The 16,185-nt window shown below is 41.3% G+C and overlaps 1 protein-coding gene across 5 annotated transcripts in view; it reads right to left on the bottom strand.

The window, feature by feature from the left end:
- The window catches only part of arnt2 (aryl-hydrocarbon receptor nuclear translocator 2), a 65,210-nt gene extending 49,025 nt beyond the window's left edge, over window positions 1-16,185 (bottom strand). The window contains exons 1-5 of one of the 5 annotated variants that reach the window (XM_076887264.1): window positions 15,866-16,185; window positions 8,067-8,178; window positions 4,589-4,636; window positions 2,925-2,975; window positions 1,307-1,520 (exon numbers count right to left, since the gene is read on the bottom strand). In XM_076887264.1, coding sequence (XP_076743379.1) covers window positions 1,307-1,520; window positions 2,925-2,975; window positions 4,589-4,636; window positions 8,067-8,178; window positions 15,866-15,896 — 456 coding nt within the window. In that variant the 5' untranslated portion in view covers window positions 15,897-16,185. Of the gene's footprint in view, window positions 1-1,306; window positions 1,521-2,924; window positions 2,976-4,588; window positions 4,637-8,066; window positions 8,179-15,662; window positions 15,783-15,865 lie in introns of those variants that run through there. The other 4 variants (XM_076887268.1, XM_076887269.1, XM_014411406.3 and 1 more) reach the window with 4 other exon arrangements.

Consider the following 16,185-nt stretch of genomic DNA (forward strand, 5'->3'; position numbering starts at 1 on the left):
TGTTAGTTCAAGGATGATAAAACATGGTGTGATTTTGTTGCATTTACTTTGTGTGTAAGCAAAATGAAAAACAGTAAGTAGCCACAAACTGTTTTTAATTTAGTAGAACTTGAGATGTTGGTCAGAACAACAAGTTGATCTTATTACTTTGTACTCAGAATGAGTACGTTGCCCAACTTAGTTATCTTAAGTAACCTTTACTTAGTTTTTTTGAGGCAATGAGTTTGCATAATTGTTTTTTTTTAGTTCTGGGAACGAATGAGATTTTACAGCGTGCAGATTTTTGGTCACAATGGTCACCAAGTGCAGTTTAAAGACCTCTTTTAACAAAAGTGGTCTTTGTTGCACACTAGAAGACAGACAGTATATTGTCAAAAGCATTTGCTTGTCTCCTTTAACATAGATATGAACTTGAGTGACAGCCCATTCTTAATCCTGTCCGTCCATCCTTTGCAGCTGAAACAGCTTTCCACAAGGTTTAAGTGCCTGTTTGTGGGAATTTTGGACCATTCTTCCAGGAGCACTTTGTGAGGTCAGACACTGACATTGGCCAGTCAAGTCCTTTCACACCAAACTCGCTCATCCACGTCTTTATGGATCTTGCTTTGTGCACAGGTGCACACTAATGTTGGAACAGCAAGGGGCCCAAACTGTTCCTACAACTTTGGGAGCATGAAATTGTCCAAAATGTCTTGTTATCCTGAAGCACTACGATTTCCATTCACTAGAACACAAAAACAGCCCCACACCATGATCCCCTCTCCACCAAACTTTACACAGTGTAGTCCGACAGTACTGTTCTCCCAGCAACTCGTCCATCTGATTGCCAGACGGGGAAGGATGATTCATCACTCCAGAGAATACGCATCACTGCTCTAGAGACAACTGGCAGCATGTTTTACTCTCCTGCATTCGACACTTTGCATTGCGCTCTGTGATGTAGTGCTTGCTTTCAGCTGCTTGGCCATGGAAACCCAATCTGCAAAGCTCACTCTTCTCCTCTACGCTAATCTGAAGACCACGTGAGGTTTGGAGGTCTGTAATGATTAACTGTGTAGAAAGTTGGGGACCTCTGTGCACCACCCACCTCAGCATCCACTGACCCCATTCTGTGATTTTATTTGGCCAACCTCATCCTTGCTGTTGTTCCCAGACATTCCCACTTCAACTAACAGTTGACTGTTGAATATTTTGTTGTGATGAAATTTCACAATAAAAAATATTTTTCTATGCCAGTTTCAGTTCCACTGCCATCCATCTTTTTGCTGTGAGCAGCTAGAGCTTTGCTCCTCTGACAGTGCAGTACCTGCTCCGTGAGAAAGGAAGGCTTATAGGCGCCATCGGTAGATGTGTTGCCCGTCCCTCTCATGGACTTCATATGGGAAACAGCCATGCGCAGGATGGTCAGCTTATCAGGTTTTCGAGCTAAAGCACTGCAGGTGGGGACCATGTCTGACAGCTCGGTGATGTATTGGGTCATTTTGTTGCGCCGGCGTCTCTCAATCTCACTGTGGTTCTCTCTACAACAGAGAGAAGATCAGTTAGGTGCTTGGAAGATGCAAGTTGAGAACCCCTTGCAGCCTTGGGATGTATCTTATCAGGATGTTTTGGAACTTTAGATGAATAACTGTACAATTTGATCTCAAAGATGCCCTTTGTTGTCAAATTATTATTCTTTATTTTAACAATTCAGTGTTTAAATATTCATCTAAGAAGAAAGCAGTGACAATAACACAGGGCACAAACAGTTAAGGACTTCAGTGGCTCCTCCAAGTATTGTTAAGTACTCTATTTGTAAAAAACACCTATTAGTCTTAATCCTGGACATAATCTCCTGCACTCTGACCATTATTATACAAACAGACACGAGTCTACAACGACCAGATTAGCTGGTCCCACTTTATTTGGGGAAGACACAAAAACAACCAATGAATCTTTAAGTTGTGTGTGCTCCATCGAGCAGGTTACGCTGCAGACTTTACAGATTTACCAGCAGAGAAAGGTTTTTAAAAAAATCCATCATATCGGTGTGGATATACATAAAAATCATGCTGGAGCCAAGTTGGCAGTTTTTATTGACACCTCACAGATTCTCATGAAACTCGCGATTCTCAGAAAATTTTGGGTAAAAATTGAAAAATAAATGGATAAAATAAAATACAAGACAATTGCACAATACCAAAATAAAACATACCAAGCCTGCATAAGCTCAGCACACAAGGGAAGCTCTCGGCTTGGCTTACATCTGTCCCACATGTTGGGAATCCAAGTATGGAAAAAACCATCCTGGAAATCTTGTTAGATGTAACAGCAAAGGTATAACCACAGAGTACAACTAAGGCTCTGTGGCTTCAGATAATAGTTATATTTTACATTTATGGTTTGGCTATACTCATGAAGAGCCAACAAAACACAGAGTGAAGCCAAATCTTAATGCAAGGCTGATAAAGTGCGCTTCTTGCTCGTTTCTGTTATGTAGCAGGAACGTCGACCATGCTGTGAAGCACCCTGTGAGAGGAGAGAAGACTTGCAGTATAAACCTCATGATTCTGGAATTTGCTTTTTATTACTTATGATTATTTTTGATTATTTTAACTTTGTATGAATTCATTACTGAGTTTACTTTTTCCCCAAATTCCAGTGTCTAACTTTACCTCCCTGTTTTTAGTTTGTTTGGTTCCCTTTTGTTTGTCTAACAAAGACCTTCGTGTTCTACACGCCGCTGAACAATCCCAAAGCCCTGCCACAGGATATAAGGCTAAAAAAGAGACTTCAGTGTTGCCATCTTGGATGTGGTGCTCCGATTACCTCGCTGTGAGCATTTCTAACAACACAGAAGTGTTTTTGTTGTTGTTAGGATCAAAGTGTCTGTTGATCCCTGCATCAATGCAAAATCCTCTTTATGCCCAGCTGGCTAAGCCTACCTGGCGTATCTCTCCTTATCCCCACCAGGATTCTGATCATCATCATCATACCTGCAGAAAGGAGAGGACACAGCATGTAACACGCGTGACAAACATGTAGATACAGGAAAAGTATCAAGAGCAGCTTCACTGTCCATATTCAGCTGCCACGCAATACTTCATTACATGTTCAAGATTGATGATCAATGCGACAAAGTCTGATGTACAAAAATGGACAACAAGATGGTTTCTCAGGTCATGTGTGTTTTTAGGATTGTCACTTGACTCAGCAGTGACTCACAACCACTACTACTGCCACGTCAAGGCACCAACGAACTGAGCCCAGTTACACAGGAGGGTGTTTGCCTCCTTTTTAAAATGAAATTAACAATCTTTTTAATTGTTTAATAAATTAAATTAGTGTATCGATCCACTTCATGTTACAGCACGCTACAATACACATAAACCCCAGCATTCAAATGTCATCTAGTGTCAAATTCTACATGAGGCTAGAAAACATCTTGATGGACCACTCATCTCATGCTAAACATTTACTAGAATTTCAATCAAACAATAGCTCATAAGCAAGTTGCAAAAACCCCACAAACCCACTAGTGAATATTGTTTCTATGATTAAATTAAGTCCACAATATCTGTAAAAGTCTTTAAGTTGTTCAGATTCCAACAAAAAACAAAGAAAAATTAAATAATTAAACTGGTGAATCTGCACCGTCCAACCTCAAGGTGAGTGTGGGAGGAAATGTGACGCATTTGCTTGAGCTTGTATTTTGTTTGTAAAGACATGTCACCTTCATCAGTTCTTAAAACAAATATTAGACCGCATTCAACCCCTAGCAGGGAATATTACCTGACTGAGAACCTTTCACACTCTGCCTGTACACAGGGCAGTGTGTTTGCTCATCCCTCTAACCTTCAGTTCAGGTGTTATAGCCTAAAACAGTACCAGCTCTCCCCACCCACCATCCCCCCTCAAAAATAAAAGTGAATTCCTTTTTTCAGTTCATTCTTTTGTGTCATGAAATAAGATGCAAGGTGAATGAAAGCTGTTGCATATGGGAGAAAGCAACGATGAATATGCTGGAGTGGAAACAGCAGATGTACAATGTGCATATGCAGCGGCACATCCTTTCATGGTATGCCTTTCTCAATCCACATGGATCAGACATGAAATGCAGTTCCTTGTGTAGCCAGCAGAGAGCAGCTCCTGCTCTCCATTGTCACTGTTCAACTTCACAGATTCCGTCAGCTCCAAACAGCACTGACTGCTATACTTCAGAACTATCCTACACACTCACACATTACATTGTATTAGAAGGAACAAATGAAAGACAGGCTGAAATGAAAGGAAGTTGTGAGAGGACACTTGAGATGCAGTGAGAGGAAGACTCGAGTCCCCTTTATGTAAAAGAAAAAAGTCCCGATGTGTCCACATCAGTTACAAACAGGGTATCAGGAGGATTCTCAAAACAAAATGGGAATTTTTAGAACGATACCTCAAATTAAGGGACCAATTTAAACCAACATAACTGCTACTTTGTTCCAAGAAACCATTAACAACTCATTGCACCTGCCGGTACCCTGAAACAAAAACTGTGTGGTTTTCATGAACTATGTACTCAACAATTTCAGACAGTATGTGTGCCATCTACTGTGAATGTTCTCACCTTGAAAACTTGCTAGGCCCCTCTCCATCTTCATCATCAAAGTCCATTCTGAGAAACAACAACAGGAAAGAGAATTACCACTTCTTAATTTAATTAAGTATGTTTTTAATAAAAAAATTAAAATATTGCATAAACGTATCAGAACATAGCCACAAGCTACGTTTGGCCGACAAATTACAAGCAATTTGTAATTCGTAAGGAGAGGTAGAAAAGCTCCTTTGTCATTGATAGAATACCTACCAATGGTTGGACAAAGCTGGACTCAAAGACAGCGGACGGTAATGAAGAGAAGCAAAGGTAGTCAGAAATGAGTGGACTGAACTACCAGAAGGCAACACTGCAGACATTGAGGACAGCTACAAGTACCTAGGAGTCCCACAGGCGAATGGGAACCACAAAGAGGCCGCTGAGAAAGCTGTAACCACCAAGTACCTGCAAAGGGTCAGGCAAGTCCTGAGGAGCTGAACGGTAAGAACTGTCAACACCTAGGCCCTGCCTGTGATCAGGTACCCTGCCCCTGCTCCCTTCACTTGTGAACAAGACCCTAAGATACTTGAAGTCCTCCACTTGGGGCAAGAATCTGTCCTTGAGACAGAATGGACACTCGACCCTTTTCTGGCTGAGGACCGTGGCCTCAGACGTGGAGGTGCCGAGTCTCATTCCCACCGCTTCACACTCGGCTGCGAACCGTTCCAATGTGAGCTGTAGGCCATCACCTGATGAAGCCAACAGAACCACACCCTCTGTGAAAAGCAGTGTTGAGATTCTGAGACCACCAAAGTAAAAGCCTTCCACTAGGTGCAGCAGCTTCAGCAATCAGAATCAGAAGGACTTTATTTATCCCCGAGGGGCAATTAAGATACAACAGAGCAGCATGGCGTTGAAGATAAGGACAGGGCATAAACAGGCACACAGAATATACAGTATATACACAGTTTTAAAATTTAACTGACTGAAGAGGTGAATAAATAACTGTAAGTGACTAAAAGTGAGTCAAGTGTCACTTACAGTTATTTATTCACTTTAATTTGGAGATGCTGAACTCAGGTGCAGACTCAGTGTCCCCAGTCTCAGATGCTGTTGACGCTCTGCCGGAGGTGTGAGTTTAAGATCTAGTGGGCCGGGGCCTCTGCTAGGTGTTCCCAGCACACCCTCACTACACGTTTAGGTGCGCCAGGTCTGTCCAGCATCCTTCCCCAGCAGGTGGTGATCAGTTGACAGCACAGCTCCTCTCTTCACCTGAGTGTCCAGAACATTAGGCCACAGGTCTGGTGATTGATGTTCGAATTTATAATCGTATGACCAGACCTGCGGCTGAGGGTGTCTTGGTGCCACGTGCACTTCTGCTCGGATACGGTGTTCATTATGGACAAACTGTGGTTTACTAAGAAGTCCAATAACAAAACATTGCTCAGGTTCAGATCCAGGAGGCCATTCCTCCTAATCACGCCCCTCCAGGTCTCACTGTTGTTGCCCACATGAGGGTTGAAGTCTCCCAGTAGGACAATAGAGTCCCCAGCACCCTCAAGCACCCCCACCCAGGAACCCCAAGAAAGCTGGGTACTCTAAACTGTGGTTCAGTGCAGAAGTGCAGGCAACAGTCAGGACCTATTCCCCAACCAAAGGCGCAGGGAACAAGCCCTCTCATCCACTGGGAGAAACCCCACATTACAGGCAGCAAGACGAGGGGATAGTACGATACCACCCCAGCCCGGTACCTTTCACCAAAGTCAACTCCAGACTGAGACAGAGTCCAGTCTCTCTCCAGGAGAGTGGTTCCAGAGCCCAGGCCGTGCATGGAGGTGAGCCAGACTATATCTCGCTGGTACCTCTGTCAAACTCATGCACTAACAGGCTCCCTCCCCACCAGAGAGGTGACATGCCATGTCTCAGTCACTAGTTTTGGTAGTTGGGGGTCGGTCCGCCAGGGCCTCCGCTTCTGGCCGCCGCCCAACACACTTTGCTACCAACCCCTATGGCGCCTCCTGCGAGTGGTGGGCCAATAGGAGCATGGGCCCATTTCCCTTTTTCAGGGTTAGGGTTTGCTGTTAAGAATACTTGCTGGAGAATTAAAACTGTTATGCACACTGTCTGCAGGCAACAGAGAAGATTTTTAGCTGTTCGTTACCTTGACATCATTTCGAAACCACACAAACACGTGAACACGTTCACATACACTCTGAGCTGGGCACATACAGCAGGAACACCATAGACAGGAGTAAACTGTATCGCAACCTTGAGCCATACCTTACTTTCTACATTGCCTGTGCATGGGTTAAGTGCACCGTTAAGTGTAAACTGACCAACTAATGTACAACAAACAGAAATATACAAAGTCTAGAGCAATCGATGTGTATTCCAGATCATTCTTGTAATTCTGTGACTTCCATGCTAATGCGGTCTGCCTTCAGTATGAGATGTGGTTCCATTCTAAATGAATCCTTTTTAAAGTTGAAATGACAAATTCAAACAACTTCTTCCATTTTCCACTAGAATATTTTTCATATAAAGAGGTGAGAAAATATCCTCGCACATTTTATCACTCACAGAATAAAATGTGCGAGGATATTCACAGAAACTGTGAATGACAGAACAGTATTAACAGTATACAGTTACTTTTTCAGTTAATACTGTTAATGAATCACAACTCGATGGAAGGGACGATCATTGTTGGCTTTTTCCTGCAGAGAGAACAGCTGGACCTCACAAATAGTATCTTGTGCGGAGAAACTATTCTTATAAACGAGTCTTCTAAACAATATGCTTTCAAAGTTTGAGACACCCAAACTTCTAGTTTTTCATTTAAACCTTGATTGTCTTTCTGGTATTGAGATTGTGGGATGCAACTACGTGAGCACCCACGCTTCTTAGAAAAATCAATAAGTATTATCAATAGACACAATGTGTTGATAATTACTATTGATAATGGGAAAATGCTGAACTACTGCATTTTTCCATTATCAATAGCAATGAATCTTGCTGCATCAACAGAGCAAGAATCAGTTCCATGTCCCACAGTGGGACCAACTCCACTGAGCAGTTTGCAATTAGCAAGTGGTGAGTTTATTGCAGCGAGTTGTCTAGTGTGTAATCATACCGCTGTGAATTAGAAATACCAACGTGTTAAATCTTGCACGGTTCCAACGAGGATGAGAGAGGCTTAGCATTGTTCCCAGGAGTGATAAAAATCGCTCTTTGATGGTGTACTCATTGCCCAAAATCAGACATGTAGGTGCAGATACATTTAAAAGCAGAAGACAATAAGAAAATTTGTCGTGTCAATACAGTTATGCTGCAGTATTGAGGACACTGCGAGAGTCCTAAACCTCAATACAATTACACCGATTGCATTTACTAGTTCAGAATACAGTAAATTTAACACTAACAGGATTTAAAGGACTGATGACCCAACAAAGCTTTTTTGATCCTTTAATTTTAAAGCTAATTTCCACAGCATATCAGCAGTAAAGACACTCACCCTCCTGATCTCCTCTTGCCCCCACGACCTGGGACGGCTCCACCCATCCTCACCGGTCCAGATCCAACAGCTCCTGGCATTGAAACTGTCCCTGGCAACTCACTGCCCATTTCTGGAAGATATAACAGAGGGAGGACTAACTATGGTTCTAATCTTAAAGCAATATAATTTGCAGCTATAAAACTGTTTCTATGCTTGTGTGTCCTCTGTGTGTGTCTTCTCCATTGCTTAATATAAACTGTAATTTGCAAATGTGCATTTGAAGTACTGTAAGATGTGTCAAATATTCTAAACTACTCACATGTATGTTTACATTGCTTTTATGTTACAGTGCTGTTAAAAAAATATTTGTCACACTTTCAGATTATCAAACACGTTTTTAGACATATATATATATACACATACACACACACCAGTAAAAATACAGGCTTCCTCTTTTACTCAACATTAAGCTGGTACAGTGTGAGGACCACAGTCTATGCTCCTGGAGTCTCTATCATCACTCTGTGCCTCTACATCTTTCTGCGTCACTCACTCATTAAGCCAGGTGAAATGGATAAGTGAAGCAAACCTGCCAGTATAACTCAGTGCACAAAGTAAATGAATTAAAATTTGATACAGTATGTGTTACTGCACCCAGAGATATATACATACACAATCTCACATGCACACAGACACAAACACTGCACTAAATAAAGCAGGCTAAATGTCTCCTCATTGTTGAGTGCCACAACAAAATGATGATAAAAACCTGATCTATACAACAAAAAGGAACCTAGGAAATTAAAAGCCACTAGTAACACCAGTACAAACATCCCTCATATCAGATAGGTGTCTGTTCTCTCGTAGCTCTGTTTTTAGCCTCCGCCATCTTCTACTCTACTCGTTTCACTATGTTGATGAGACAGTGAGAAGTCTGGAGCTCGACCAGAAAGCCAGAAGTAGAAAAGCCCTGGGGTTAAATCCATTAATGAGCCTTTGGGGAGACTGAAGGAAATGCTGCCTCCTTTCTCCTTTTCAATCACTGCACACCCTTACCCAAGGTTGTTTCTATTCCCGCTCTTCAGTCACGCTTTATTTCTGACCTCCATAGTTTTTTCCCCTAGCCACAAAGCTTAACAAACAGCCCTCAAACAGCAGGATTATTACACACTCAAAATACCACTATACACGTCTTTCAAGTTTCGAGTGAAGCTAGCTAAATAATAACAAAAAAACAAATGCTGCTAAAGACACATACAGTGAAAGTGGAAATTATATCCTTAGTTTTAACCTAAAACTCATTGTTGCACTCAGGGGCAGCACAAAAGCGACCCCGCTTAAGCTCATTTTTAGTTTTAGTCCCCTCGATTTCCCCCCGAGTTATCAGTTCTGTCGCTAGTTAGCTAACATGAACTAATGGAAGTCTATTAGACGCAACCAACCAACCCGGTAACGTAGAAGATGGTGCTGAGCATGTTTTTAAAACTTTAATTTTAAGCACTTTTAAAAAAAAACAGCTTCTAAGAGTTATAACTATGTCAGTTTCACAGCGTTTCATCTCCTTTAATTGTCATGGTTAAAATGTTGAACACCGTCAGTGTTTCTCTATACCTCTGCTATCATTTCTCATGATGAATTATCACTTATCATCACGTAGAAGTCAAAGGCCAAAATGTAAAAGACTTGATTTTAAAGGTAACATTATCTGTATTCACAAACTATGTTTACTGAGCAGGTGTCTAAATCGAATCCGAATGATATAGCCTGTACAGGTACACAGGGCTTGTTTGCAATCATACATTAATGCTGGCATGTGTTGGCTGATAATAGAAACGTGCAGAACCCTTAAAAATATATGCCTCAAGTCACCAAGTTTCACTGCTGTATAAATGGACAGTTAATTGTTTAGTCCCTGTGTGTAAATATGGTTTTTGGGGACCTTTTCTGTAACTTAAATACTCCCAACAGCCTAACCTAGTTGAAGCTGGGATCGGCCTGAGCATCCCACAACCCTAATCCAGACAAGCTAGTCTGATAGTGAATGCATGAATCCAATAGAAGTAGTGGGAAAAGCTCAAATTGCTCCATAGTGTGTGAATGGGTGGATGACTGGATGTGTGAAGCGCTTTGGGGTCCTTAGGGACGAGTAAAGCGCTATATAAATACAGGCCATTTACCATTTACAGTCTTGGAGGGATATTCTGATCTGCTGTTATATACTGGCATATACTGGTGTATACTGGTATATACTGGTGTATACTAGAGATGGCACGATACCACTTTTTTATGTCCGATACCGATATCATAAATTTGGATATCTGCCGATACCGATATGAATCCGATATAGTGTTTTTTAATCAATAAAACTGTTTTTTTAAATATCTTGCTGCATTTTGCAAGTCTGCAAGTTCATACTCAAGTTTAAAACAACAACTACACTAAAGCTATTCTGTTATACCTGTATGCAAAAAAAATATTTCATAGTTCAGCAATACTGATCAATCTAATAAACTTAAACCTGCACCATCCTCCCTATTCTGGTATTTTAAAGAGTACTTAGCGTAAATATTAAGCAACCTAACTAATAGGGTTCCAACTCCCAGCAACAACAAAAATAAATAAATAAAAAATAGGGAACCACCCCTCACGCTCCACCTCATGATGCTTAATCGACGTAATCAACCTTAATTTGATGCAGTGTGAAATTTTTTTTCAAGAAATGTTAAATAGATTCAACATCTTTCTTCAACAGAACTGCAGACTGCACAGATGGTACCTTCCCAAAGGAAAAAGTACTATAGCTTACTAGGGTATATTAGACTTAACAGTCACTATATACAGTAATGGACTTCTATTCATTTTACATCAAATTAAAACTTTGGGTGTCAGATAATTATTTATTAAAAGCTAGACATTTTAAATGAGAATAAGAAAGAAAAGTATGTCTTTGTGCCCCCTTTTCCCTGTTAATGCCCTATCGGCCCCCCTGGCTAAACTTTGCTAGATCCGCCCCTGCACAGTTACAGCCGTCAGCTACGTAGAAAAAGATCCTCGAGTAGAAAGTAATATTAAATAAATTCTAACAACAGCTGATCAAGCTTAAACGTGCTGCTGTTGTTCAGCCGCTGGTTTCCTCTTTCTGGTGCAAAGTGGGCCAAAAACAAACAAGAGAGACGGACTCGCGACAGAAAAGCCGATCAGCTGATCACAGATCAGTTTCATGATTGAAGTAGCAGCCGGAGAGCGAGAGGCAGTCGCTCCATATATCGCTTCAAATTCAAATCAAATTCAAATTCAAATTTTATTTGTCACGTACACAGTCATACACAGTACGATATGTAGTGAAATGCTTGGACAACTGCTCGTGACCTAAAGAAAACAAAAAAGGAAAAGGCTATGAATAAGATAGGAAATAAATATGAAAAATTAAAAAGGGTAAATTTAACTAGGAAGGAATAGAATATAAATTAAGGTTAAAAATGAAATAACTGTACAACACAAATTAGAATGAAGGGTAAATTTAACTGGGAAGAATAAGATAAAGATAAATATATAAATTAAAGTTGAAAATAAAATAACTGTACAACAAAATACACAATACACAATATAGAACTATATAAGAATGTATGAAGAAATCTAAATATAAATAAATATATACACAATAACAGCAGCTGTACAAGTATTAACCGGAAATGAAGAATATAGTGTATATATAAGGGCATGGCTATGAAACTAACTTTACTTGGAAGGTTTATGAATTCAATAAATCAACTGACCTTAGTACAGGTGTAGAACAACTTTCTGTTTTTTGATCACTTAGTTAATGGAAAATGATTTCAGCAATAAATAAGACTAGTTTAACTGATAAATGAACAGTCAAAGATCTGACAAGGATGCTCTGCTACATTCTAGCAATCCGGTCGTACAGTCTGACGTCACTAGCCGTGTCTGGGCCTAAACTCCGCTGCAGGTCCATATATCAAACGATCACTGTGGCATTACTGAGAGTTGAAAAACTGTCTAAAGTCTTTCATCTTTAATAAAATGATCAGCGTTCTGCTCTACCAGGTGTAACAATTGAGTTTAACATCCAGGCATCCATGAAAACGGAATTTATGACATTTAACGGAGTTAGAAGTTAGCAGGGAGTTAGCTCGCTAGCTTCTATCTAAATACAATATAGCATGTCCTGACTGCGGGGTTTTGGAAACAAATTCAAACGTACAGCTCTGTTATCACTTCCAACATAAATGAAGACAGAAAACTAAACAGCAGTGACATTTGTAGGGTTACTGAAGTTGGGCTAGCTGGTATATAATGATGTGCTACGTGACCGCTAGCGACACAGCTATGTTAGCATAATATAAACAAGCTAACTTTTTTTCCACTGGATAAAAGTTAACGTGAGTGTTCTCGGTGGTCAGGAACAAATGTAATCGCATGGCAGGATGCTGTAAAAGGACCAAACTTCAACCAGGAGAACAACTGAGATAATCCATCCACAATACGAGGTTAGTCATTCATATACTGCTGCATGGGCTGGGCTGTAGTTACATCCTAAGGTTTTAAAAACTGAGCTTAAATAAATGATTAGTGGTAATAAAAGCCGAGGGAGGTCAACAGTGATCACTGACTGTTTTAGGGGCTTTTTGAGATTAAATAGAAGAAAATACAAAACATTAAACATGTTAACAACACAAAAGCCATATTAAACGCAGACTACTTTAGGCCCGGAAGTAGGATTCGTCACGTCATCACTGAACAACCGGATTACTCTTCTGAGCTGCAGTTTGATTTATGGCCTGATTTTTTTTATGGGTTTTTTTGTCCTCTCAAAGCACACAGACCTCATCAGATCATTTCACTTCTCGTGTTTCTCACCCTCTTACACCAAATGAGTCTGAGCCACAGAATTATGGGAATAATCCTGCAGTGACCAGCCCCTCCCACATCCCTGGGTATCTGGTCTGAGTCAATGTGCCTGACTCTACTGCCATCCCAGGGAAACTATAAGGCTGATTTTTTTCCTCTGGCTGTGCTTAATGACACACAGAGCTCTCACTGCCTGCATCCACCACACATTGGAATGGCTCATTATACAGTTGGATGCAGCCTCCATACAAGACATCTGCACTGACTGAGATCTTCTTTGACTAAGAATAAGAAGAATTTTGTTTTGTCTGCTCCCCGTCTTCTTTTCTTTCAGCTGCTCGATTGAGGGGTCACAATAGCCGCTCATCTGCCTCCATCTGACCACATGCCTAGAAGGCACCTCTGTCACACCAGCCCTCTGCATGTAGTCTTCTCTGAGATCTTACTCTTTTCCTTCTGCCTGGTAGCTTCATATTCAAAATCTTTGGTCCAGTATATGCACTCTCCCTCATCTGCATGTCCCTCTGATTTACTCAGTTCTAATCTTGTCCATCCTGCTCACTCCCAATGAAAACTTTAACATCTTCAGCTCTGCCTCCTGTCATTTTGTCAGTGCCCCCCTCTTCAAACCATACATCATCACTCCTGCTTCTATCCTTCTGTCAGAAATGACTCCTGAAATTCCTCCACCATGCCTGTTCACGCTTCTTCACCTTTTTCTCTGCAGTTTGTCTGCTGACAGTGCCCTTTCATTGTCTGACAGGACTGTTCATTTTTCATTCTAATTGCACCTCATTTCAACACTCTGTATGCAGCAAAGGTACTAATAACCAGTCAGTTCTTTATTTGTATTCCCTTTTCATTTACACTGTCAATGAAGTGACGCAAAGCATTAAGGCTGACCCGTTTCTTCAAGAGAGTCTCTGTCATCCGCACAGGAATAATTACTTTACCGCAGTACTTTTTCAGATTACGTCAACTTGAATTCATTTATGCTACAGTGACATATGATGTGTGACAAGAAAAAAATTCTCAAGGGTGCTCCACACTCACAACCACCTTTGATCACAGGACGAGTGCACAGATCGCCTGAGAAGACGCAACGTTTCCGCAGACAGTCGCTGTCTCACTCGGACTGTTGAAGGTTTGCAAATGATTTGTGTCCAACTAATAAATGTAAACAGATTGCAGAGTCTGTGTCCGTGATCACACACAGAGAACTCAACTCTATTTGTGCCAGCTGAGTTGAGTCCTGGCTATTTTCTTGTACAACAGGAAAACTTGCTGAGGACAAATGGACTTTTTAAATAGGAATCCCTACCTATGTAGACGGCAGAAAACATGTGATTTACCACAGTTAATTACTGTATTATCAAAAACAGATTGCTTGTAATTGACTGCTTGACCCCATTTAATCTCAGACTGTGGAGTGCTCTCTTCTAGGATGACAGTCACAGCTTGAAATCTTTGTTGCTGATGAAAATGGTTCAGCAGCATTCTGAAACTTGCTGAATGAATTCCAGCGAGTCCTGAAGCTGCTGTATAACTTTACCATCATTTCGTGGTTGTTTTCCCTTTGAATTGCCATCAAAATTCAAAAAATTCAACCTATTTAGTAGTATATACTTTCATTCTTTACCAAGTATTAATGTAGCAAACAGGTAGAACTTCACATACAACTTATTTAGTAAACTGGCAAAATGAGGACAATGTATTAGCATTGTGGTGAAATTTTAAGGACTGATTCAAGCAGCTAACGTCTATTAATGCTGATGCTTAACATTTGGTACTGCAGTTGTGTCCGTCTGCATATCTACAAGTATTTGGCAACAAAAAGCATGTTGTGAGGGGTTTTTAACCAACTTCCATGCATGCTGCAACTGCCTGATGCTTGACATGGGCCAAAAGCTGACTGGTGATCGGTGGAGTTTACCAGGAATGGGAGAAAGATTGAAAAACAAAATACCAAAGATCAGGACAGCATCATGAAAAGTGACCGACACCGGCTACAGTGGGCACTTCTCGTTGTTTTTAGCATTTTGTTTCGGTTCTTTGTATCTTATAACGTCTCCGTGCTTGGCTAAGGACCGACAACAGCACAGGCAACAGTAGCCCACAAAAGGTTGTGCATCATATTTCTGACACCTGATGTTCTCTGCATCAGTTGTCAGATGGACACCGTGTCCACGCACCGCCACCGCCGCTGAACCGTAATTTCCCCTCGACTCTGCAGCCTGTTTGTGGTCTTTAAAAGTTTAGATATATGGATTCAGCTCACTTGTTTTCACCGTGGCTTGACGCCGGCTTGCAGTTACTTGTTTATTTACCCCAAACCAAGAGGAAATCCCAAAGTGCAGGGGCAGACTTTTAAACAGCATTCCGCTTTGTCCAAGCGCCCCGGAACATATTTATCGGCTTTCTGTGCAATAAAGAATCAACAGGCACGGAACAGAGATACACGAATAAGGCAAATGCCGATGTGAGACTGCTCCCCTTTCATAAAAACGAGCATTTAAATATCTTAGAGGCAACACAGCGTATAAAGGGCAATGGGGTACGGCAACAATATGCAAAATAACCTTTTGTATCACTGAGAGAGGAAAGCAACGGGCTGGACAGCCAAACCCGTACAGCTAGCAGTTCTACGGGACACGAATCGCAGCAAAAGTATGACAACAAATGGGCATAAAGCCATAAAATCACACAGCAACCACGTCATTTCGACAGAAGTTGGCTGCAAACCTGGGAAGAAAAGCCTCGCGGTGGTGTGAATGTCGGCTTGGTGGGGGAAGGGATATGGATGCTGGAGCCAGGCTACGGCGGCCTGTCGGAGCTTCGACCTTCTTCAGCAACAGTCGAAACAAAACCCGGCTGCATTTTCTCCTTTACTGTCCTGAACATATCCATTTTATTTCTCCACCAGCACACTATAGCTGCTCACTTACCGGACGGGTTGACCGCAGCCGGGGTTGCCATGTTTCCTCGGCGGAGAAAAATAACAAAACGGCGGCGATGCAGATGACGCACAATACGGCTCGAAAGCCCCCGTGAGAGACTGTCTCTTCTCCGCGGGATTAGCACGCGAGACTCGGTCTAGCCACCAACTACACATCCGCTAAAGCAGCGGAAAATAATGTGGACTCAAGCCGCTAACAAAGCCTGTCTGTATAAATATATAAAGAGAGAGAGACAGATGGATAGATTTAAAAAAATATATATGACGTATCTTTAATGAAAAAAAGTGGTTTTAATAAAATTCAAGATG

This window comes from Maylandia zebra, linkage group LG1, assembly GCF_041146795.1.
Source record: "Maylandia zebra isolate NMK-2024a linkage group LG1, Mzebra_GT3a, whole genome shotgun sequence".
Taxonomy (NCBI): domain Eukaryota; kingdom Metazoa; phylum Chordata; class Actinopteri; order Cichliformes; family Cichlidae; genus Maylandia; species Maylandia zebra.